A 26,535-nucleotide genomic window follows, 5' to 3' on the forward strand; every position below is an offset into this window, starting at 1 on the left:
CACAGCCCGGCTTAGTTTCTGTTTTTGTGGGGTATTTTTTTGTGTGTTTCTTTTATTTTGTTAGTTTGTATTTGTTTGATTTGTTTTTGTTTATTGCTTTGTTTTCTGAGACAGGGTTTCTCTGTTCAGCTTTGCTGTCCAGGTACTCACTGTGTTAACTAGGCTGGTCTCAGTCCTCCAAGTAATGTGATTAACGTCTTGCCCCGCCCCCGGCTTGTTTGTTTGTTTTTGAGACTGGGTTTCTCCATGTAGCTCTGGCTGTCCTGGAACTCCTTCTGTAGACCAGGCTGGCTTCGAATCCACTGAGATCCACCTGCCTCTGTCTCCTGAGTGTTGGGATTAAAGGCATGAGTCACTGCTGTCTGCCTGACAAAAATTTTTTAATTAAGGAAAAGATGGTTGGTTACTACTATAACATTTTTGTCAGTATTGCTACAGTAGGTATATATTGCAGGCAGATCATTATTGTAAGTTGCAGGGTGCATAATTGGGTGAGATTGATAGTTACTTTTATTTTCTGGTAGCCTTTCTGGCACCTTATACCACTGTGAATTCTAGTTAATAGACATGAAACATCTAGTTGAGCACCTACTGGATTTTTCAATGTTTAATTATATAAACAAGTGATATGTTCAGCAATAGGGTTTATTGTCAGGTGGTCAAGGGTAACCAAGAGCATTGTGAGTAGCCTATATTATTTGCCTGTGTGGGGTGTCTATTGTACCTGACTTTGGATATTGTAAAGAGACTTTTAGAGTATGGAATTTTTAAAGACTTCTAAAGTTGTACTGTATTTTATATTATGATATATGGCATCTTGGAGGACAGATAGGAAAGTTATGGGTTTAACTGTGATGTGTTTGTCAAGTTGTCAAGGAGTGAACTCGTGTTGACTAATGTTGATTGTCAAATTAACACAAATGGGAAGATGTAATCTCAGTTTAAAAATTGCTTAATTCAGCAATTAGGAGGTGGAGGCAGAACAAGAGGACTAAGAGGTCAAGGCCAGGAGCTGGAGAGATAGGTCAGCACTGTAGAGCCCTGGCTTCTCTTCCAGCAGACCAAGTTTGGCTCCTGGCAACCATGCCAGGTAACTGGTTTAGGGTTCCTCTGCCTCTGGCACTTGCATGTACATCCTCACCACATAAACATAACTGAAACAATGTAAAGTAAGCTCATAGGAGTTTAAAAGCACCAAGTGACACACCAATATTTTTTTAAGTGACAGAAAAGAGAAAAGTTCCTCCCTTGGGTTAAATAAAACTCCTCCCATTTGGTCTGCATTGTTCAGTGGTTTATAAGTGTGCAGGATGTGTTCCAAAGTTCCTCTACTGTCCTGAAGCCCTTACTACATCAGAGAACTGTATTCGCACTATTCAGTTGTGATGTACATTTTTTTTATAATTTACTGAGTTCCTAATTATCGATCTATTTGTGGTGCTAATCAGATATACAAAATAATTTTGTATCATACTTACATTTCATTTGTGTTTATTAAAATATTGATGCATTGCTTAAAAAATAAAATAAAATAAAAACTGCTTAATTCAGATGGGCCTGTGCAAGTCTGTGGGGGCATTTTCTTAGTTGCTAGTTGATGTAGGAGGTCCCGTTATGTTTTTGGTCCCTTTAAGAGACAAGCCACACCCATTCCCCTCCCCATCCGCTGAGGCAGGCTGATCTTCAGCTTCCATCCTGAACTGCTCTTTTCCATCTTCCTCTCAGAGAGGCAGCTTCGCTTCTGTCTCTCTCCCCACTTCTCTGCTTCCCCCCTTCTCTGTCTCTTTCTCCTCTCCTCCTCCTCCTCTTCCTCCTCCTCTTCTTCTTCTTCTTCTTCTTCTTCTTCTTCTTCTTCTTCTTCTTCTTCTCTCTCTCTCTCTCCCTCTCTCTGTCCCCCCCTTCACTCTTCCTCCTCCATAACCCCCTGAATAAACATTCAACCTCACCCTGCATGTCATGTCTATCCATGTTTCTATCTTCTGCCTGCCATGCATCTCCCTGCCTGGGACCAGCCATTGCTCAGGAATCAGCAGCCATTTCTGCCTGGGGCCCACTGCCTGCTGCCACATGGCCCGCCACCACTGCTCTGAGACCAGCAGCTGTCTCTGCCTGGGACTGGCTGCTCCCAGGGCCCACTGTCTGCCGCCACATGGCCCGCTGCCACCGCTTGGGCCGCTGCTCTGGGACCGGCAGCCTTTTCTGCCTGGGATTGGCTGCTCCCCCGCCGCCACCATTTGGGACCTACAGCATTTCTGCTGCCACTGGGGATCTTGCAGCATTTTAAAAAAAGAATAACAGTCCCAGCTTGGTATAGGTAGTACCATCCTTAGGTAAGTGGGCTTGAACCTGTAAATGAGGTAGGTGAACATAAGCTTGGAAGGAAGCAGCTAAGCAGTGTTTCCCCATCTCTTTCTGCTTTAAGCTCTTGCCTTGAGTCTCTGCCCTGGCTTCCCTTACTGATGACTATAACGTATAAACTAAAGTTCCTAAGTTGTTCCTTAAGCTGCTTTTGGTTATGATGTCATCAGAGCAACACTACAGCCCAAGTGTAACATTGTGGCCCTGCACTAGCGTGACTCCGACTCTTTGGGATATTGTTTTTCAAGACAGTTGTCAATACCCATATTTTATGTTGGTTCTTAATAAAACGCTTGGTGTGCTGTAACTACTACCGTTTGTCTAGACATTGTTTCAATATTTAACACAAAGATTCATTGGAGGAGCCCCCCTTGAACAACTAAGAGACAGTATTAGAGCGCACAGATTTTTAAAAGGCTTTTTAAGCTCTTGCGAAAGGTCGTCTTCGTCTCCTAACACCTCCCGAGGTTTTTCTTCGGCGTTTATTGTAGAATCAAGTGTCCGAGCAATCAGCAAAGGCAAAATCCGCCGGGTGCACAGGAACCCAGGAGGGTCCCCACTGCGGGTGTCCTCTGTGACGTAGAGCCGAGCGCTGACGGAAGTGACGCGTGACGTCTTGCGTCCAGCGGCTGCGTCTGGTAGCAGGAGAAGATGGCCGTCTCCACAGGTCGGTTCCTAGCCCCGGTCCGTCGCGCAGTCGCTGCTGACTGTTCGGGCCACCGCGCGGGGCTGCGGGTGCGCAGTGCGGAGGGTCACGCGGGACGCGGCGGGGGAGGGCGGGTGGCGGGGAGGTCGGGCCGCGTGTCCGAGCCCACGGGGACGGCAAACCTGCGCGCCCACTGCCCGCGGCGCCCTGCGGGAGCCCCGACTCAGCAGGCCGCCGCCGCCGCCTCTGCCGCGCCGGGGTGGGATGTGCCGGGGCGGCCCGGCCTGGCGGGTGTCCCTGCACGTCCGCGAGGCATCCTGGATGGCGCTGGGGGTCTCGGCTGAGATCCCACCAGACACGTGCGGGAGGACAGGACTAACAGGGAGGACGGCCGCTGTTTCGAATGAGGGAGCGATAATTATGCTTAGCCGGCAAAATGTGTGCTCTGTTTTTTATTTAAGCGAAAAACTACAGTACCCTGCGCAACACGAACGCCAATTGCAGAGCAGTTGCTGCTTAGCTTGAGGGTTCGATTCCCATTTACAGTGTTCGGTTTCCCATTTAGGAAATTGTAATTTAAGTGTTGATGGGGCTTAGAGATTTGACGACTTAAAAAATGTTAAGTTAAACCAGGTTCAAAGTGTGGAGTTTTAGCATTTAAAGATGATGGCTCATAAGATTTGTATTTTTCTGGTTTTTGTTGAATGTAGGTTGTAGAAATGGAAGAGGTTGAGAGGCTGTTGGGATTGTTACATTACCTATATATACATTTTTCACAGTGATTAAGTCTTACCTTCATTGTGTGTAAGTGTCATAGACAGTAAATTCTTCAGCAGTTTTACCTCGGGGAAGTAAATCAGTCTGCTGGCCAGAGCTGACTTAGACCAAGGATTATTTTTAACGTGACATTTTAATGCTCTAACTCTGATTTCTTTACTCCTTATTAGAAATGTATGTTTTTATGAACCGAACCATGATTTTTAAGAGTTGTGCTAAATACTTCAAAATTTAAGTAATAAAATGGTGCATTGTATATGAAAAAAATGTCTGTGATTGAATTTGTTTATTGAAACATAGTTAAATACTACTCTTATGAAAGAATGTTCATTATTTTCAAAAGACCAGCATTTATATTTATGAATGGCACAGAACCTTGTGTTAAACTGTTTTGTTCTTGGAAATTGAATGTATACTATAAATAAGCTTTGGATTATTCGTGTCTTTATTGCATATTTGATACCTGTATCCTGTTTGTCATTTTCACTGGTTTTAGACCAATGTAGTGGGAAAGCTTTGGTATAATTAAAATACGTTTTAGAAAATTGGACTTATTTATTTATATTTTTGAGTCGGGGTCTCATGTAGCCAGGCTTGCCTCCTACTCTAACTGAGACAAAGTCTGGAGGAAAATGATTCAAATTAGACTGAGGATTTCTGTTGAGAAGATTTCCTTCCTTCCTTCCTTCCTTCCTTCCTTCCCTCCCTCCCTCCCTCTTCCCTGCCACCGCCTCCCATTTCCCTCCCCCTGTTGAGAAGATTTTGAAACCAAGGAAGTAAAAGCTTATATATAACTGGTACTCTCTTCCTCATGAGTAACTGGAGTATTCATCAAAGGATAACCTTTATTCTGTTTTAGTCAGGATAATGACTTTCATCTATTCCTTCCTAGATGAATCCATCTTTTACACACTTACTTCTCATATGGAAGTGGGTCTGCAGTTTCCCCATTCCTTTCCCTGTGCGCCAGGAGGATTTCATAAAACTTAGCTTAAACATTACTCAAAGGAAAGGATGTTTATTAATATTTAGCATCTGTAAAATTCATTTGATTCAGTTACTGTAATTTACTGTGTAAAAGAAATTTCTGTGTGCTCTGTGGTGGTGTATCTACCTATAGTCCCAGCACTGATGTAGGATTGTGAGTTCTTGATGCGCCTGGCCTGCATATTGAATTCATTGGCTTGAGCTAGATAGTAAAGTCCGCCTCAAAAGGAAACAAGACCCAAATACACTGCTGTAGTAGTTTTTAGATTTACAAAAAAATTGTGATGATAGTGAGGTGGGCATATCTCCCTTTGATTGCTTAGTGTAACAAGTTTGTCAAAATTAGTGACCCAGTATATCAACATGTTGTAAGTCCATACCATATTCCCAGTTTTTAGACTAGGTCGCCTTTTGGTATTAAGTATCCAATTTAGCTATCACATTACATTGTTTTTTTTTTTTTTTTGGTTTTTTGAGACAGGGTTTCTCTGTGGTTTTGGAGGCTGTCCTGGAACTAGCTCTTGTAGACCAGGCTGGTCTCGAACTCACAGAGATCCGCCTGCCTCTGCCTCCCGAGTGCTGGGATTAAAGGCATGCGCCACCACCGCCCGGCCATCACATTACATTGTAACATGAAATATTAAAAACAGTCCCTTAGATTGTATTAGTATTGTGATGGTACTGTAGTTTTTTTGAATGAAGATGCATGGGAGACTTAGGGGTAAAAATGAAATTTTACCTTTGTGTAGGTCTGTGTAAGGAAAGGAAACAAAGACAAATATTCTTCTCAGAAGTGGTCAGAGGTGTGTATACTGAAAGACTATTGTGGCAGTATTCTGATTTTCTTACTGCTCTAGACACTCCTGTATTCTTTAGCTGTGCCACTTAGTCACTAAGTCTTGTTTTCCTGATGTGTGTATGCCAATTCTCACAAGTAGTACTGGGAGAAAATGACTTGAGCCTCAGAAGTATGTGATGGAAGAGTTGAACTCTATGTATTTCCATCCTGAAACTTTGACTACTGGCTTAGTAGATTTTTCTTGATGTTCTTGATATACATATATTCTTGATAAACTCTTGATACTGTGATCAAATAATATAGCCACATCATACAGACAATCTTTTCTGTACAGAGTGGTTTGGGGAAGTAAAAATGGCAGTGAGATTTGTTTGTAACAATTAGTTAAGTGAAAAGGTTATTCTGAAATCTTTGAAACTGTCAAGACATTAAAAACTCTGGTTAACTACAAATGTGAGGATAGAAGTAAAATTAATAGCTTAACTTAGACATATTAAAGACATTGCAGTTTCATTTTCTGATGAAACACTTGCCAAATGTAGTTTGAATACCACTCTTTTCTTCTAATTACATAACTTAGGATACAGAACAAGGAGCTTCCTTCTCAAGATTTGGTGAATAGGTGAATACTTGTAAATTTTATTATCCAGCAGTATTTTACCCTTTGTCTCCTCAGTGTTTTGAACTGTGTCAGAGATTGCTGTATGGAGGTTTTTCTGTACTATGGCATTGTCCTTTGGATTTTGTTGGTACTGGGATTGAATCTAGGGATTGTGCTCTATTTCCAGCCCTCTTTTGTTTTTTTTTTTCATTTTATACAGGGTACTGCTGCTTAGTTGCCTAATAAACAGTCCTTGAACTTGTGATTCTCCCGTCTAAACCTTCTGAGTAGCTGAGGTTACAGGCTGGTAGCACCAGAACCATTTGAAATCATTCTTTTCTTATAACTAATCGTTCCATTTGTATGGATGAAGTACTTTTTTTTTTAGGATTTATTTATTATGTATACAACATTCTGCCTCCATGTATGCTCACATTCCAGAAGAGGGCACCAGATCTCTCATTACAGATGGTTGTGAGCCACCATGGGTGCTGGGAATTGAACTCAGGACCTCTGGAAGAGCAGCCAGTGCTCTTAACCTCCAAGCCATCTCTCCAGCCCCAGATGAAGTATTTTGGAAGATAGAGGCTGGAGAATCAGAATCTCAAGGTCATCCATCCTTGGCTGGAGGTGGAGACTGCTCATACACTTGGCTACATCATAGTTTGTTTGTTTTGCGTGTGTATGTGTATACATGTATGCATCATTGGATACATGAGCCCCTCCCTGTCTTATAAACCAAAACAAAGGACTGGGAAGATGCTCAATCAGTGTGGTGTCTTCGGGAGGAAGCATGGGGACCTTAGTTACGATCTCCAGAACCCACATACAGTTGGAGGGTGCACGTAGTGTTCCTCTGTAACCCAGTGTTTGGGGTGGTGTGGGCCAGACAGGTGGATTTCTAGAGCTTATTGGCCAGCTACTCTTAACTAATCAGTAAACTCCAAGTTTCATGGAAAAAACTATCTCAAAGAGTGAAGATGTTGAGGAAGACATTTGATGTTGACCTCTGGCCTCCACATATACACACCATGTACTTGATGTAATGATAGCATAGTATGGTGGAGGAAGTTTGGAGTAGTTGGGGGGTCAGTGTTATTTACACTGTGTTAATGGAAATTTATGCAAATGAGAACCATTTATACCAAGGTTACCTAACTGTGAAAACATTCACTTAGTAATTAATTTGGGAACTCTTTAACATAAACCTTCAAAGTAGATAGAAAACATGTTGGCTGAATAATAAGATTCATTCTTGAGAACTGATGTAGAGTAAGTCTGAATGATGGAAGATATGCTGTCCGACCAGGTTTGGGAGTGGTGTATTGTTTACAGAGTTGTACTTCTTTTGTCTGAGAATAAAGACATTTTCAGTTTAAGTTGGAACCTTACAAAGCTTCAGGCCACAGAAGAGAAATCTGGACCTTAAGGTCTTCCACATGTTGAATAATAGTTGTAATAGGCAGTACATTATGACTCCGCTATCTTCTGAGCCGTTTATTTTGAGGGTGAGCAGTAAAACTCTAGGCATGAAATGACTTTGTTGAGATTATTTAGATGAATAACCCAGCCATAAGGCCAAACTTGAGTTATGGAACATGGGATGAGTAATACATAAACTTTGTTACTAGCTCTTTTATTGACATCATTTTGTTAATAGTCTCTTGAGCACAGATTTTTTCATTGTTTTAGTACCACTCTGGTTTATGTATTCTTTGGTTTATTTGTGCATATCTAGTGATGCGAAACCAGGTGTGATGACTAATGCCTGGAATCCTGCACTTGAAGCAAGAGAATTGCTGTAAATTTGAGGACAGCCTGTGCTACAGAGTTTCCGTTCAGACTAGGCAAAAGAGTCTAACTAAAAACATGGAAGGGGGGGGGATGGAAAACTAGTGATGTTGTTATTTCATGAAGATAAAGATTTTTTTTATTATGATAGAGGTTAAAGACATTGTATATTATTAAAAGCTTCATCCTTTATGGGATGAAATGATGTATTTAATTTAAAATGTTTAAAAAATGGGCAGATTAGTTGGCTCAGTGGTTAAGAGCACTTGCTTGTTGTTAAAGAGGACCCAGGTTTGGTTCCCAGCTCCCGTGTAGTAGCTTATAATCATCAGTGACTCTTTTCTAGGTAATCCCATGCCTTTTTTTGACCTCCACAGGTACTAGGCATATGTTTAAGCAAAATGCTTTTGCACATAAAACCTAATTAAAAAGGAAAACTGTTGATAGTGTCTAAATATTGTTTCGCATTAACAGATTTTTTTGTAAATTTGGCATTTCAGCACAGTACAAATGTAATTGTTTTCGTAAGGATGGCTATAAATTATTTTCTTTTTGAAGTTATTTTGAGGGAAGGAGGGAAAAGAAGCATTGGTAATGCTGTGAATGGTTGATACAGAGTCATTTTTATAGTGGGTCTAGGCCCAGTCTGATTCGTTAAGTCTTAAACCTTTCTTTATCCTATCTGTTACTCCTAAAGTGGCCCTTTTTGGTGTGTGGGTGTGCTGCTGGGGATTGAACCCAAGTACTTGTGAGTGCTAGGGAAATGCTCTGCTGAGCTGTATTCTCCCCACCCCCAAACTAAATCTTTCAGAACTACCTCACTTACCCATTTTCCCAAATAGGCCTTTAGACAAGACTGGTGTCTTAGTTACTGTGTTCTTGCAACCATGACAAAGGCAACTTGTAGGAGAAAGTTTCTTTGGGGCTTATGGTTTCAGGGGAGTAGAGTCTGACCACTATGACACCAGATAGTCAGGTGTAGTGCTAGATTGTAGCTGAGAGCTCATATCTTGTGAGACACAACCTTAAGGCAGAACAAGCACGGTGGGTATGGTGTGAATCTTTAGACTCAAGGCACTTTCCCAGTGACAAATTTCCTCCATCAAGGTCATACCTAATTCCAAACAGTTCCACCAACTGGGGACCAAGTATTCATATGTGCCTATGGGGATCATTCTCATTTAAACTGCCCTGTTCCACTTCCTGTCCCTATAAGCTTGTAACTCCATTATAATGCAAAATGCATTTAATTCCACTTAAAAAGTTTTCATAATCTTTTATAGTCTCAACACAGTTTAAAAGTCCAAAGTCTTAGACTCAAGTCAATCTCCTAATTGTACCCCCATATAAAATCAAAAAGCAAATGAATACTTCCAGCATACAGTGACACCGAATGTACATAACAGTGAGGAAGAACTGGACCAAAGCAAGACTTAAAACCAGCTGGGCAAACTCCAGATCTCGTAGCTCCCTGTATAGTGTTAGGGTGCTTAGATGACTCTGCCCTTCCAGCTTTGCTGTCGGCAACACACTCTCTCTCCTGTGTCTGTTCCAGTCCCTGTCTGCAGTTCCCTTGGGAGACATCCCATGGTTCTGGCATCTTCCCTTGAGGTCTCTCACAAGTCTAGGCTTCATTTTCACAGCTTCACACAATGGCCTTTCGGGGACTCCTCTGCCACACCTGGCCTCAGAGGCTCTTCACCCCAGAGGAAGGTTCCCACAGTCCTTTTCCTCATGTATTCCTCATCACTGTGGAGTCAGAGCAACATGGACAACACTGCCAGGAGACTACCTACCTGCTTTGGGGGCCTGGCCCCTAGATTTTCAGAAGCTTTCCTTTGTTATCGCTTTTTAGGGACAAAAAACTCCCCAGGCCTTTTCTATTTACCAATTGGAAGGTTTGCATTTTATTTCCTAATAATGTGTTCTTTTCACTTCAGACTGTACATTTTTATTTCTTTTTCCCTGTGTGCTCTTTTCCATTATGGACCTGCTTAAGTAGTTACTAATAACCACGAGAAAGAGTCACTATTAGGTTGTCTTGAAATCTCTGCTAAGGAAATTAATCCATTACTTTACAATTTAGCCTCAGTCAGGTTCTTAGAACAAAGGCAGAAAGCCACATTCTTTGTCAGTTTATCAAGAATTGTTTCTAGCCTCGTTGCTTCTATTGATCTTCCTCTGGAACCTCACAAGCTGGGTCTCTGTGGCCTACACTTCTCTTAGCAGCATTGTCTTCTCAACCGCCTGTTAGGAAGGCCTGCTTAGAGTGATCAAGCATTCTCCTGTCCCAACCCCAAATCTTGCCCATTTCTCTAAAAATCTGTCATGACTAAGCTTGTCACAGCATCAGCCCACTCCCTAGTATCAACCTCTGTGCTTCCTTTCTGTTTCTGTGACAAAATACCACACCAAATGTTTAGTTTGGGACTTAAAGTTTCAGAGTGTTAGCCTATGATGGTGGAATAAAGGCTTGCCAGCTGCAGCAGCAGAAAACTTGCATCTTAATCTGCAAGTTAGAAGCAGAGAGAGGGCATACAGGGAATATTAGGACTGCTTTGAAGCCCACCCTCAATGACAGACCTCCTCCAACAAGGCCACGCCTCCTAATTTATTTTCCAAGCAATTCCACCAACTGGAGACCAAATATTCAAACTGATGAGCGAGCATGTGGGGTCATTCTCATTCAAGCCAGCATAAATCTCAGACTACCACCATATATTAGGTAAGACTAGGAAGATTGAGCAGTAGCTCTGGGACCCTGATACCTAAGAGATTTCCAATAACCTGTGGGAGGAGCCAGGAAAGCCTGAGTGAACCTGTAAAGAACATGTGAAGAGTGGTACAGTCCAGGATGAACGTGTATTAGTGATATGCTTGTGGCCTTGTCAGACCTGCAGGAACCTGGTAAACCACGCCTCAGGGATGACAAAACATGTCTTAGGGTGAATGCCGACAGTTTGTGTAAAAACTAGCAGCTTAGTTTCCTGTGTGTGTGTGTGTGTGTGTGTGTATAGCCTGCAACTTCTGGCCTCTACAGACCTCCTCCTGAGAATATTTAAGTGCTTTCTCTGTGCTAATAATATAAATAAAATAATAAAAATTCTGAGATTCCCAGTTGTGTGTAGTTCATGCCATTCCATCAGAGTGTACATAACTCACCAGTCATGGGCTTTTCTGTATGTGTGTCTGTTCTTAATCCCCTTGTTGCTCCTAATCATGTCCAGAACTAAGTCATGCAGGATGTAGCAGTTACTAAAAACACCATTCTTCTTCAGCCTTTGACCAGACAAATCATAAGGATGCTGAAACTTGAGTTCAGTTTTAGGGAGTTATTTTTCTTCCTTAAAACCAACAAAAAACCCCAGAAAAACAGCGTTGCTAAAATGTACTATTTGAATCTTTTTAATGAGTACAGTCTATTGGAGTATAGTGTATTTAGAGGTGTGTGGAGTATTTACAAAAAAGTGATTTACTTAGAGCACTGCCTGTTATGCCAATCATGACTTCACTTGCTACCCATAACTATGGGCTATCGCCCTTAATAACTTGCTGACTGCCACATAAGCTTCTGTAAAATTTCACCTGTTTGCTCACTCCACCTTGTGGTATTAAACATGAAATAAAAATGTGACCTGGACCTGAGACTGAGACCTTCCATGAGCTTTCCTGGTTCTGGTCCATCGGTGACATCGCTCTCACTTTCATTGGTGTGTTTCTTCCAGGGAGGTTTCACACTGTGCACCGTCATTTCTACAGTCACTTTAAAGCATTTTCCATTGCTTAGGAAGTAATTTTAAACACATTAGCACTGTTGATGGAGGTGGATGTTGTATCTTATCTGTTGCTTTCATTGGTTAAGTAAGAAAACTGCTTGGCCCTCTGATAAGGTAGAATTTAGGTAGGCGGAGTAAACAGAACAGAATGCTGGGAGAAAGAAGCCGAGTGAGGAGCCGCCATGATTCTCCCACTCCAGACAGACGCAGGTTAAGATCCTCCCTGGTAAGCCATCTCGTGGGCTACACAGATTATTAGAAATGGGTTAGATCAATATGTAAGAGCTAGCCAATAAGAGGCTGGAACTAATGAGCCAAGCAGTGTTTAAAAGAATACAGTTTCCATGTAATTATTTCGGGTAAAGCTAGCCGTGCAGGCGGCTGGGTGCCAGGAACATAGCCCGCCGCTCGTATAACAACACGCTGTCCTACTTCCCAGTGTCTGTCCTAATAGGTTTGCCCCTTTAGCCTTCATATATGTTCACTTTATTCATTCTGTGTTACTGTTTGGATGTGAGTACCCTTATAAAGGTCTCGTGTTGAAGGCATGGCCTTTGTTTGGCAGATCTAGTAGTTGTGAGTTGTTTGACTTCGATGTAATCAGTGGATTAACAACGCATTGATGCGTTTATATATTGATGACAATTTGGGGAGGGGTGGAAAGTAGGAACCTGATTAAGGTTACTGGGATTCTTGTTCCTGGCCGTTCCTCCCTGTTTTTGTTTCATGAAGGCTGTGAGGTAAGCAGTTTGCCTTCACTGTGCCCTTTCACCTTGATGGCTCTACCCACAGGTCTGAGACCAATGGGGACACCTCAGGAAGGACTTAACTCCTGAAATTGCCCCTAGTTGTTGAAGTAGTTTCCTTTTTTTTTTTTTTTTTTTTTTTTTTTCCGAGACAGGGTTTCTCTGTAGCTTTGGAGCCCGTCCTGGAACTAGCTCTTGTAGACCAGGCTGGTCTCGAACTCACAGAGATCCGCCTGCCTCTGCCTCCCGAGTGCTGGGATTAAAGGTGTGCGCCACCACCACCGGCAAGGTAGTTTCTTTTTTTTTTTTTAAAGCAATCATCGATGTTTATTGTTATTTTTTTTTTAATTTTTTAAATTTATTTATTTATTAAGGATTTCTGCCTCGTCCCCACAACCGCTTCCCATTTCCCTCCCCCTCCCCCGATCAAGTCCCCCTCCCTCATCTGTTCGAAGAGCAATCAGGGTTCCCTGACCTGTGGGAAGCCCAAGGACTGCCCACCTCTATCCAGGTCTCGTAAGGTGAGCATTCAAACTGCCTAGGCTCCCACAAAGCCAGTACGTGCAGTAGGATCAAAAAACCCACTGCAATTGTTCTTGAATTCTCAGTATTCCTCATTGTCCGCTATGTTCAGCTAGTCCGGATTTATCCCATGCTTTTTCAGACCTAGGCCAGCTGGCCTTGGTGAGATCCCAATAGAACATCCCCATTGTCTTAGTGTGTGGGTGCACCCCTCGTGGTCCTGAGTTCCTTGCTCGTGCTCCGTCTCCTTCTGCTCCTGATTTGGACCTTGAGATTTCTGTCCGGTGCTCCCGTGTGGGTCTCTGTCTCTGTCTCCTTTCATCGCCTGATGAAGGTTAATATTCCTGAGGATGCCTATGTGTTTGTCTTTGGATTCACCTTCTTATAGAAAACATGCTTTGTGTAATGTGTTAAGGGTCATTTGTATTGCAGTGCATCAATACCTTTACTGGTTGAAGAAATGTGGCATATCTGTACTATGCATTTTATTTGTCCATTCACTTGTTGATGGACACTTAACTACTTTTAAAAATTTATTGTGGCTATTGGGAATAAGGCTGCTGTTAACATTTGTATCTGTTCTGAAATGTGCTTTTTAATGTAGAGACTTAGAAGCGGAATTGCTGGGGAGTAGTGACAACTGTTTAACTGTTGGAGGAACTGCTGCCCTGCTCTTCCCATGCTCTGACAGTTTGAGGGAACTGACTTTACAGTCTTAGCAGCAGTGGCTGGTGATCTTGCTTTCTCCACATGCTCACCAGTACTTCCTGACGTTTGCTTCCAGCCAGCCTGTGCAGAGAATGTGGCGTGGTATCTTACTGCTTTGTGTGTTTGAGAATCAGGGTCTGATCATTTGTTACCCCACCTACCAGGCATAGTAGAATCTGTCAGTCCAGGAAACACACAACTCACATTCTCTCTCTCAAATAAGCAAATGGAGAGTACTCAGATTGGCATCGCCAATGCATCTGTGAACAGACTTGTGCTTCCTCTCCCTAGTTCTTACTCAACAGCAGACACTTGGCTTCACAAGGCACCTTGTTTGTCTTTCCCACCACTGATTTGGACCATATAACCCGTTCCCTCTTCTCCTAGAGCATTAGCAGCTACCTCTGTGACTCTGCATTTCTCAAAGAGTATGAAGTTTGGATTTAATGAGTTTCTGACATTGGGGGCCGGGAAGGAGAGATAATCAACTTTATCTTGTCACAGCCTTGATCACCTTCGAGGCTCCATGATAAAAGCCTTACTGTGGTCTTTTTTTTTTTTTTTTTTTTTTTTTTTTTAGCTTTGGAGTCTGTCTTGGAACTAGCTCTTGTAGACCAGGATGGCCTCGAACTCACAAAGATCCGCCTGCCTCTGCCTCCCAAGTGCTGGGATTAAAGGCATGCGCCACCACTGCCCGGCCCTTACTGTGGTTTTGATTGGTATTTCTCTGATGCCTAGTGATGATGAGTATCCTTTTGTATGTTTGTTAGCCATTTATGTGTTCTTGAGGAGATTCCATGTTTATCAGTTTTATTTTCATTTTTAATTTTAAACTTTAAAACAGGGTGTCATGTAATCTAAGTTAGCCTTAAATTTAGTATGCAGCTAAGACTGACTTTTAAATCTTTTTGAAAATGTATTTATCCTTACATTTGTGTGTGTGTGTGTGTGTGTGTGTGTGTCTGTCTGTCTGTCTGTCTGTCTGACTGACTGCTACTTGAAAGTAGAGAATAACCTGTGGGGAGTCGAATTTTCTACTATTATATGGAACTTAGGGATTGAACTTGGGTGTTAGGCTTGGTGGCAAGCACCTTTATCTCCTGAGAATTTTGCCAGCTGATCTTGAATTCTTGTTCTCTGGGCTTCACTTACCAAGTGCTTGGATTATAGGCATGCGCTACTGTGGCCAGTTCTTTGACTATTCTTAAATTGGGCTGCTTTTCCTTTTCTTCTCTTTAATTGTTTAGTTCAAGAAGTTCTTTATTCTAGATAGAAATTCCTTCTCAGATAATATACTTCTCAAGTATTTCTCCCATTTTTTGTCACTTGCCTTCATTTGACATAATACATAGATGTAGTAATAGAGAACTACATTTGATTATATTTAAAAAGTACAGTTAGTTTTCAAGTCAACTGTGCAAAGAACATTCCTGCTTGCGTAAGCACTGTGCCTTTTTATGCTAGTGGGACTTATCTCAGTTCCTATTGCTACTGCCAAGTCTGCCTTTCAGAGAGCCCACTAGGCCAGCTAGAATGTATTTGAGCTTAGCTTTTTTTAAATTTTTGTTTTGTTTTGTTTTGTTTTTTTTTTCAAGCCTACAGCACCCGGTATTCCCAGGCGGTCTCCCATCCAAGTACTAACCAGGCCTGACCCTGCTTAGCTTCTGAGATCAGACGAGATCGGGCGCGTTCAGGGTGGTATGGCCGTAGACTTGAGCTTAGCTTTTTGAATCCCGTCCTCCTTCTGTTCTTGTTACTCCTGTTTCCCTTCTTTTGAGAACTTGAGCTCATGCTTAGGTATCACTTTCTTTTCCTGCTTCTCCCACCACCCTTTGCCTCTGCTCTGCTATGGAAGGAGGTACTGACCTCAGGCGTCTGGGTTCTGTCCCCTGAGGACTCAAGCTTTTGAACTCTTGAGTTCTTGTTGCTATTCTTAGGGCTAGGCTCGTTCTTTCCTAAGCCATTCATTACTCTGCCCATTCCTCCCAGTCAATGTGTTTGTTCGTCCTCCTTTTTGGTGTGGGTGTTGTCTTTAGAGCCTTGTGTAGATTTGTCTTTTGGTAAGTGCTTTATCAACTAGCTTGCCCTTCGTTTTCTGATTGATGACCTTGTGGTTTTATATGGTTACCATGGGACAGAGTGGCAGGAGTCTGATTTCACCTTGAGACTTAAAGTTTAACTTCACATTAAACAAGCATTGTGGCTAGTAATCAGAGATGTTGCAGACCATCTATTCTGTGGAGATATTGTGATTTGCCTAGGTCTTTCAGTGTAGTGACTAATGTTACTGAAAAGTACATATAATGCACAGATTGATATACTTTGATTTGTGCTAGTATCAGCTACCCAAGTTACCAGCTGCTGTTTATTAAATAGTACCAACATGAGGTAATTTCCCCAGAGGAAATGCTTATTAGTGAAGTCTGACTTTTTTGAAGGGTTTACCTCATAAACAGTGGTTTGAAGGAATAGCTGTTTATTTTGTTTTATTCAGTCTTCAACTTTCTGGATTACTCAGGAGAGCAATTGTAACCAGTTAGTAGTCTTTGTCAGAAGACCACACATCTAACTTGTAAAGTATGTACCATTCCTAATTTTACTGAGATTATAACTAGAAGAGATGGTGGAGTGTTGTTACTTGTCTGTACCCCCTCTTTATTCTAAGGAAAGCACCCCTTCATAGTTCTTCGGTAAACATTGTTAGCTGCTTTACTGGCATGTTCTCCCTTGAGCTTGTCTATTTCCTTGCACCACCTGTAGCATGTACAGATAACTTGGTGCTTTGTGCTTACATGAGCCCATTAACCTGGTGTTATCATTGGGTCTTAAGATCTTAGGGAGAGGCATTTTGTCCCTGAATGTTCAGTCTCAGCAGAATTTATTTATTGATTAAAGATTTCTGTCTCTTCCCCGCCCCCGCCTCCCATTTCCCTCCCCCTCCCCAATCAAGTCCCCCTCCCTCATCAGCCCAAAGAGCAATCAGGGTTCCCTGCCCTGTGGGAAGTCCAAGGACCACCCACCTCCATCCAGGTCTAGTAAGGTGAGCATCCAAACTGCCTAGGCTCCCACAAAGCCAGTACGTGCAGTAGGATCAGAAACCCATTGCCATTGTTCTTGAGTTCTCAGTAGTCCTCATTGTCCTCTATGTTCAGCGAGTCTGGTTTTATCCCAGGCTTTTTCAGACCCAGGCCAGCTGGCCTTGGTGAGTTCCTGATAGAACATCCCCATTGTCTCAGTTTGTGGGTGCACTCCTCGCGGTCCTGAGTTCCTTGCTCGTGCTCCCTCTCCTTCTGCTTCTGATTTGGACCTTGAGATTTCTGTCTGGTGCTCCAATGTGGGTCTCTGTCTCTGTCTCCTTTCATCGCTTGCCTGGAACTCACTCTGTGGACCAGGTTGGCCTCGAACTCAGAGATCCACCTATCTCTGCCACCCAATTGCTGGGATTAAAGGTGTGTGCCCAACACCACCAGGCTAGCAGGAATATCTTATCTGTTTTTTTTTTCTTTGTGAATTAAAAATTTACCATTATACGGGCATTTGTATAAATTGTGTCTAATGATGGCTGCAATTTAATTGCAAAGTTTTTGTTTTCCAAAGCTTTATAGGGATAGGAGCATAGCTCAGTGGTAGTGTGTTTGTGTGGAGTGCTTGAGGCCCTAGGTAGTTCAGTGATGGAGATTATCTGACAGATGTAGGGCTCCTTTGATCTGGTACAGGAGCCCTAAGTCCTGGGACCAGCGGGGGCCATGGGTGGTGGTTCACATCAGTATTCTAGAAAACCTTAACCCTTTGTTGCATTTTCTAGGATTGAATGAAATTCTCATAAAAAGTTATTAGAGTTTGTATATTCATATATATCATTTGCTAATTGAACTGTCTGGTTTTGCCCATTAATTTTATGCCAGCGTCCTTGACTAAGAACCTCAGCTAGGGGAAAATGGTCATTTTATGATAGTTTCTTCATAATTGATATATGCCAGTATAAAATTGATTGAGTAGGAATTTATATACATGTTCAGTACTGCTATAATGTTTGACACAATGCTTTCTAGTGACATTTTCATTAAAAATAGTTTTTTCATGTTGTATACTTTGATCATATTTCTTCTCCCCAAACTCTTTATATTCTCTCAACTGCCACCTGTTAATCATATTTTGTCTGTCTGTCTATGTGTGTGTTTCATAAAACAAAAACCAAATTGAAAATCAAATAAAAAAGCCAACAAGGTAAAAAATAACAAAAGAAAACAAAAAGCCTATGCACACACAAATCTGGAGTCTGTTTTGTGTTGGCCTTCTGCTTCTGGACATGGCACTTCCCTGAAGTGTGGTTGATATAGTGACCATCCAGTGACATTACATTAGAGAAAACTGACACGTAGGAACTCACAGAAGACCACTGCAGCACATACGTGACCTGTCCAGGTTCAAATCAGATAAAATTTCAGCACCAAAAAAGGGAGGTGGATACAAAGTTCCACTTAACCAAAAAGCTATTTGCAATTGTTACCAACTGTCCTTTTCATCTTAAGGGATTATTAGGCCAGATATTGCCTGAGGCCCAATACTATTTTGAGGGAAGCTTGCCTTTGGGTGTAATATTTTGTGAAAACTAATCTACAAAAGGCTTAATTATGCAACTCTTGCTGGGTGGTGGTGGTGGCAGTGCACACCTTTAATCTCTCAGCATTTGGGAGGCAGAGGCAAGCTCACTGATTTCAAGACCAGCCTGGTCTAACAGGTGAGTTCCAGGACAGCCAAGGCTATGGAGAGAAACCCTCTCTCGGCCCCTCCGCCCCATACCAAAAACCTGAACAAAACAACAAAACCTTCTATCTTAATAATTATGAGCTTTTACGTTGACACTGACATTCTTTTGTATAGGAGTTAAAGTTCCTCGGAATTTTCGCTTGTTGGAAGAACTTGAAGAAGGACAGAAAGGAGTAGGTGATGGTACCGTTAGCTGGGGCCTTGAAGATGATGAAGACATGACACTTACAAGGTGGACAGGCATGATTATTGGGCCACCAAGGGTCAGTGCTATATTATACATATTTATTGTTTATTTTGAGTGAATGTTTAATTTTATTGGTAATAAAAGACAATTGTGATAACTTTTGACAGGAAGAATTCCTGCATCTTAGTATGTTTTATGTGCATTTATTTATTGATATCTCTTGTTTGAAGGGTATAAGCTTGGAGAACTGGGATTGAGGAGGAGTGGCATGGTTGTTGCCCCCAAAGTGTTTGTGTTTTAGTAGAGAAGAAAACAAATAAACAAACAAAAAACCAGTCCAAGTGTTAGATTTTAATATGGCTGAGCAAGTTCATCATGTTTCTTCTACTGGAACAAATTGAGGAAGGCTGAGCAGAAAAGGAAGTTGCCTTTGGAATGGGCTATAAAGGACTGATTGGTAGGATTTTTGAAGGTTGAGACCTGTGGGAATAAAGGACATTCTGTGTCAAAGAGGAAGTGGAGGGGATATTTGGAAGAGTGTCACATGTTGCCTGCTCTCTTATGTGACTGAAGATCTCTAGATTGGCTTGCAGTGATTACATATTGCTTCTGCCCTCTTTCACAGGCCTGAGTGGGATATTAGAGGTCTAAATACCATAATTTACAAGATATAGCAGCAAATTTAAGACACTGGAGGTAATAGTGTAGTTGTAGAACATATGAAATTAGAATGCATACCACGTGTGGTTTTCAGCAGCAATAAAACAAAATAGCTAGGATTCTTTTTTTTTTTTTTTTTTTGAGTTAGGGTTTCTCCAGAGATCCACCTGCCTCTGCCTCTCAAGTGCTGGGATTAAAGGTGTGCACCAAAATTGCCTGGCTAAGATTCGTAAATATTTTCTAGTACTGTTATTGATCTCTTGTGTATTTGTTCTTCAGTCTTTCTCAGAATTGTCTGAAGTATTTTTACATAGTTTTTTCCTAGATGGAGATACTTTTTTCTATAGTGCATTCTTTAGTTAGTAGTCTTATTCAGTGTGTTCAACACAAATTTGAAAGATTTATTTGTTTGCTTGTTTATTGTGATACTGGGATTAAACCTAAGGCATCACCCATGCTGGATATGTGTGCTACCACTGAGCTGTGTCCCCAGACTTTTTTGCTTTTATTCTGAGACCCAATCTCAGCATCCTCCAGGCTGACTGTGAACTCAGTCTGTGGACCAGGTAGACTTTGTACTTTAATCCTGCTAGTTCAGCCTTCTGAGTAGTTTAGGATCATGACCTCTTCCATGAGGACTGATTTTTTTTTTCTCTCTTACCGTCTGTTGGAAGAAGACCTGTTCTCTTTAGATAGAATTTAGATTTTTTTCCTGTTTATTAAAAAATGTAATTAGCAATGTTAGACAAGTGTATTCTGTGGCATTTGCTGGTGTTCCTTTGCAGTCCTTTATACCAAGTCTGTTAAGAGCATACAGTGTGCAGATTTCATGTGCACTCCTGAGAGCCTCCTTCTGACTTCTCTGATTCTTCCATAAGATATTTGAGACAGGAAATAGAAGGTTGGTGGTTAAAAGACTTTATAACTTGGTATTTGTGATGAAAACTGATTTTTTTCACTGTTTCTAAGCATTATTATGTTAGTCTAGCTAAAAGAAAATTAAAAGCAAGTAGTTTTAACATTCTGGCTTAGACTTGGTAAAAATATAAGTTTGGAATTGTTTAGATTGTTTCTTCTCCAGCCACTACCCTCAGTAGACTATATCTGAAGGATGTGCTGGGCCTGTGTCCTGCATACAGACTCTTAGCATAGTTTCCTGATAGGGAGGAAATGCTGTAGCTCCTACTTTATTTCTCTCCATTTGGGTCTCCAGTGGGATTCCCAAGCTACTTGCTTTTTCTGGTGTAAAGGCTGTTTGTGTAGCTCTTGTCTCTTATCTCACTGAGACACAGTAGGTCATGGACCTTCTCCTCTGTTGGGTCATTGCATTCGAGTTGTGTGTGTGTGTGTAATAAGGCTTATGACTGAGGTGTATCATAAAATGAAATATACATTTATTTCATTAGAGTTTTACATGATAAGGTAGGTTTTATAGAATTTTATACTGCTTAATTAAGAGTGAACAGTTTAGAATATGTTTGTGCAAAGAGAGCCTAATCTAGTAGTACTGAATAGAGTGAGAGGAACTGAATAAGGTCCATTACGTTTTTTTCTATTCCTTTCTTTTCAGAGATGAAAATTGTTTTCTGACTGTAAGGATGAGATTTATTGGCCTACTTTAGGATATGCCTGCCAGGTTTTGTGATCTGATTCAGGGAAGAAGAGGACAAGGATCTGCTTCTGTTCATTTTTTTTTTTGTTCTTGTTGTTTGCTTTTAGGGGGGCAGAGTCTTGCTGTGTAACGTAGGCTAGTTTCAGACTTGAAGTGATCCTCTTGCCTCAGCCTTCCTAATGCTGGTATTACAATTATACTGCCATACCTGGAATTTTTTGTTTTTAATATAATTTTTTTTAGATAATCTGATCTGCATTCAAATTGAAGAACCATGAAAAAGATTCTCTCTTGAGAACTGTTTGATTTCACTCAGTTTTATATAGTACCAATTTGCTGGGTGTATGACTGTTAACTGTCAAATTTGGGTGAGTTTTATAGAGCTCTTTCAAAATATTGAAGTGTTTAATAACATGTATCAGATTGTTTCATAATTTTATATTACAGCAGTTCAATGTTACATATCTGAACTCTACTTGATAATAGCTTTCATTTATTAAAGCTAACTGTTTGAATGAGCTCTGTACTTGTTAATATGGCTTATTTTCTTCCTAGTTTTATATAGGCGTCAATTTACTATGCAGTATCCTATTTCAGAACTGTACTAGTGAGCAAAAGCTATAATGAGAAAGAAAAGCTAATTATTACATGAGAATAAACCTGAATGCCTTGAAGTGTAAGTCATAGCCTTCAAATTCCTGTTTTATAAGAAAGAATGTAGTATTAGCTAAACTTCATTAATTTAGAAACCATATTTGAAAATATGTATAAATATGATGTATACATTAATTCAGATAATAGAGTTAATAAACCACAGAATTCATTAAGTAGTAGTAAAGTAATGGGAAACAAAAAAATTTTTAATTGTAAGATGAGATATGTTATGATTTTCCTTTGCTGGAAGTAATTGCCTGCCTACCTGTGAAAAGTGATCATAATTTTTTAGCCAACAAATTCATGTGAGAATAAAAAGAGGCATCGTTAGTTTTACTGAAATAATAGAAACCAATGAGATTGTTCTGGGTGATGAAAGCCTTTATATATGTGTGACATAAACCACACACTTGTCCTTTCAGTATCTTTTTATTTTAAAGTAAAATCTAAATGTAAGTTGGTTTTTCTTTCTAATTTGTTATTGACACCATTTGTGTCACAAAAAATAAGTTCTGATTATTCTGATTCCACTTGGTAGAATTATTTTGGTTTCATATTATAATCATGAAAAATGCTTAGTGATTTTTTTCCCTAACTATATAGTTAAAATAGCTTTGTACAGAAGTTTGTATGCCATCACACACCATCATAACAAGTTTGTGCATACTACATTCTTCTTTGTTAACAGGTGGGTAGTAGTTTAGTTTTGTCATTATGATTGTGCCTTCTTTTTCCTATCTTTCCAGACAAACTATGAAAACAGAATATATAGTCTGAAGGTAGAATGTGGATCTAAATATCCAGAAGCTCCTCCATCTGTTAGATTTGTAACAAAAATTAATATGAATGGGATCAATAATTCCAGTGGAATGGTAAGTTATGGTAATAATTTTATTTTTATATAGCATATAATATATAGGCAAGAGTTTTCAAAGTTTTGTTCAGTTGAAAGAAAGAAGTTTGTCACTCAGGAGGTAGAAGCAGGGGGATTGGGAGTTTGAGGCCAACCTGGGCTACATAGTTGGTTCTTTTACCAAAAATAAAAAATAAAAATAAAGTTTGTCTTAGGTTGTTTTTTATGTCTTCTCCTCCCTTCAAGATATAATGTTACCCAATAGCTAGCTCCAGACTAGCCTTGAACTTGAACCAGTCCTCTGCTTCAGCACTCTGAGTGTTAGGAATATAAGCATTCAGCCGCCAGACCTATCCTTACAATCTTCTGGTGTTAAAAACTAACTTTTTTTTCTTAGAATTTTATTAATTGCATCCATTTAGATTAGTTTGAACTAATCTTCTCTTGATGAAAAGGCTTACTATTCTTTAATTATTTCTTTCTTTAGTGGTACCTTTTGAGATTAAAAGAATGAATTTTCATAAAGTTTTTCTTTGAGGAACAAGTATGTCTGTTTGATTATTCTTGGCTAAGCATGGTTGACACATTAAAGTGGATAACAGAAAGAGTAAGTTGTTCTCACCTATACAAGTTAGTAGGGTAGCTGATTTTCTAAGGTGAGTAGATTGTTGGTTAGGTTCCTAGGACTTTGGACTCATGCTCTTAGGGTGCTGTGTTGAGAGCACACTCAGTGCGAAGTATATGCTAGGGAGCAGAATAGCATCAGCATAGTAGGGTGAATTTCATCCTTCCTGGGAAGGAAGACTGTCAACATTCTTGACTCCATCTGTGTCCCCTCTCCCTACCAATAATTGTTATATCTTTTCTCCCCCCCCACTTTTCTTTTATTATTAAAAGTCACAAGTTTATGCTAATACTATTAGAAACAAAGAATAATTTTGGTGTCACACAAAGGTACATGTGAGCAAAGCAGAAGTAGCTGGGCATTGCCATTCTTTCTTCACAAATGGTACACCAGAACACAAACCTTGCTACCAAGCGTACGTTGACAAGATATTTTCCATCTTTTATTCTTGACATAGGTGATAACTATGTCTTGTCCTATTGGTGCATGCTCAACTCCACATCTGAGGAGATTGACTGATTGGCACCAAGGGAAGGTTTAGGAAATAGCAGTCCAAAAAACTACCTTTGGAGCCAGAGTTGTGCTACCATTGTGCCTCAAGTCCTTCTCCTTGGGGAGGAGAGGGTTTGATTTCATTTTCTACTCCCAGGAAGCAGTTCGTCACTGAAAGACATCAGGGCAGGATCTCAAGGAAAGAACTGCAGCAGAACACTGGGAGAATGCTCCTTACTGGTTCATCTCTCTGACTTGCTCAGCTAAGTTTCCTGCATAGCCCAGGCCAACTTGACCAAGAGGACACTGTACACAGTACTAGCTCACCTTCAATTAGCAATGAAGAAAATGCCCCATAGACTCGCCCACAGGCCAGTCTGGTCGAGGCACTTCCTCAGTTGAGGTTCCCCCTTCCCAGATGTTTCTTGTTTGTTTAAAATTTGCAAAAATTAATCAGCACAAAGTGCGTTAAAGTGAAGGTGTGCTCATGTGGAAGTCAAGGACAACTTTCTGTGACAGTGGATCCTCCACCAGATGAGCCGTATTTCCTGCTTCCCACAGTCCCTACAGAGCAAGTAGCCAGGATAACTACCACTATTATTTTGGTTCAGTTTAACTGTGACTTTTTGATAAAATGGCTGGCCAGATGTTGCAATGAAGTAGAGCATCAGGTTAAAATCTAATATCATTTGTCCTTTATTATCCTTTGGCTTTGGCCGAAGATGTAACCTTCTCTTTAATTTAGCAGGTGTCGTTGCCGTGTGTACTGCTGTGTTTACACTGTGCAAGTCTGCATGGATGTACACATATCTCATTTTGTTTGTTATAATGAACAAGCCAGTTTGAGCTACTACATACTGAACTGTAACAATGGAATTTGTCATTTTTAGTGTTTAAAATTCTCTGCACCACTGCTGAGCAATTAGGTTAATTTTAAGTTTTCACTGAAAAGTTTGTTGCAATGAGTGTTAAAAGTTTTTGCGTATATGTGTGCAAATATGTGTGTGTATGAGTGCACACTTGTGTCACAGTCAGGAGGACAGCTAAGAGGAGTCAGATTTTTCTTTCTACTGTATAGTTTCCTGCAGTCAAACTCAGGTTGTCAGGTTTGGTGGTGAGCGCCCTGTAGTGAATAGTTTTACACAGTATTTTATGCTGTTTAGCCTAGCGCATTCATTGGTTTACTTATTTGGTTCTAATCTGTTATGTGTTTGTACTTTTATAAAACAATAGGAAAATTACTAGGAAAATGAAATAAAAAGATAGACAAAATACTAGTTCCAATTTTGGGGATAGGAGTGCACCTAGTCATACAATTTGGGCTATTGGTGTTATTTTTCTGTAAGCATAGGGTGTGACTGGCATTGCCTCTACGGATCTGCCTTTAACAGTATTGGCTCTAAAGTTATCTTAGGCCCCAATAAAACTCACATTGTACTTCCAGTTTCATTAACTAAAGCTCAACCAGGAAGTGGTTAAATGAACTTCAGTCAGCTTTGGGAACTTTGCTTTTTGATCCATTTGTTTCAATTTAAAAAAAGCAAAAAAGAAAAGTTGAAATACTTGTTTATTATAGAGACTTACAAAAATACCAGTAATGAAGGGAAAACTTGCATACTCATCCCAGTACTCACAGTATGACTGATTAATTAGAGCTGTTTGAAATTAGAGCAAAGGAAATAAAGGAAAATGGAAGGAGTAGGCCGATTAAATCTCTGAGACTACTGCATAGTGTTTATGTGAATAAAGATTTTTTTCAGTTGTGTGTGTGGGGACATTAAAATATTTTCATAAAGATGGAAGGTATAAAAAGATTTGAATTCTTTGTTATAGACTAAGTTTTTCAGTATTTGACAGAAGACTAGTATTTAATGTTTCTTACACTAGAATTGACCCTAATTTTCTCCAAGAACAGCCAGTATTTGCTGAACATCTCTTTAGCCCTTAAATACAAATTTTAAATTGAGAAAAATATTTTTCTACTAAGTAATTTTAATAAACACCCAAGTAGATGAATCTTTTTTTTTATTGCGAAAAGAAGAAAAAAAAACATAAACAAAAAACAAGTTTCCACCTCCTCCCAGCCTCCCATTTCCCTTCCCCTCCTCCCACCCTTCTCCCCCTCCTCCCACCCTTCTCCCCCTCCCCCCACTCCTCTCCCCCTCCCTCTCCAGTCCACAGAGCAGTCCGGGTTCCCTGCCCTGTGTTAAGTCCTAGGTCCTCTCCGTCCATATCTAGGAAGGTGAACATCCAAACTGGCCAGGCTCCCACAAAGCCAGCACATTAAGTAGGATCAAACCCCCCTGCCATTGTCCTTGGTGTCTCATCAGCCCTCATTGTTCGCCATGTTCAGAGAGTCCGGTTTTATCCCATGCTTTTTCGGTCACAGTCCAGCTGGCCTTGGTGAGCTCCCCGTAGATCAGCTCCTCTGTCTCAGTGGGTGGATGCACGCCTCGTGGTCCCGAATTCTTTGCTCATGTTCTCCCTCCTTCTGCTCCTCATTGGGACCTTGGGAGCTCAGTCCAGTGCTCCTGTGTGGGTCACTGTCTCGATCTCTATCCATCACCAGATGAAGATTCTATGATGATATGCAAAATATTCGTCAGTATTGCTCTAGGATAGGGTCATTTCAGGTTCCCAATCCTCAGCTGCCCAAGGAACTAACTGGGAACCTCATCTTGGGCACTAGGGAGCCCCTCTAGGGTCAAGTCGCTTGCCCACCCTAAAGTGGCTCCCTTAACTAAGAATTGTGGTTCCGTGCTCCCCTATCCACCTTTCCTTAATCCCAATTCTCCCGTTTCCCAGGTCCCCCCTCCTTCCCTTCTACCTTTTCTCTCCCCATCTCCCCTTACCCCCATCCCACCCCCCCCCCCCCAAGATCCCATTTTCTCCCCGGAAATTTGGTCTACTTCCCTTAGCGAAGAGGACAACTATATGTTTTTCCTTCGGTTCACCTTCTTCCTTAGCTTCT

The 26,535-nt window shown here is 40.9% G+C and overlaps 1 protein-coding gene and 1 non-coding gene across 3 annotated transcripts in view; one reads left to right on the top strand and one right to left on the bottom strand.

Moving 5' to 3' along the window:
- The first annotated feature begins 2,973 nt into the window (after positions 1-2,973).
- Positions 2,974-26,535, top strand: part of Ube2v2 (ubiquitin conjugating enzyme E2 V2) — a 37,970-nt gene continuing 14,408 nt past the window's right edge. For both annotated transcript variants that reach the window (XM_041677640.1, XM_041677641.1), the window contains exons 1-3: positions 2,974-3,025; positions 18,596-18,744; positions 22,341-22,466. In XM_041677640.1, coding sequence (XP_041533574.1) covers positions 3,010-3,025; positions 18,596-18,744; positions 22,341-22,466 — 291 coding nt within the window. In that variant the 5' untranslated portion in view covers positions 2,974-3,009. The remainder of the gene's footprint in view (positions 3,026-18,595; positions 18,745-22,340; positions 22,467-26,535) is intronic.
- LOC121465189 lies at positions 15,305-15,423 on the bottom strand. Its single transcript, XR_005976621.1, has one exon. It is a non-coding gene; the product is annotated as a 5S ribosomal RNA (ribosomal RNA).

Source organism: Microtus oregoni, unplaced genomic scaffold (genome assembly GCF_018167655.1).
Source record: "Microtus oregoni isolate MIOR12 unplaced genomic scaffold, Mior012 000029F_ref0000214, whole genome shotgun sequence".
Taxonomy (NCBI): domain Eukaryota; kingdom Metazoa; phylum Chordata; class Mammalia; order Rodentia; family Cricetidae; genus Microtus; species Microtus oregoni.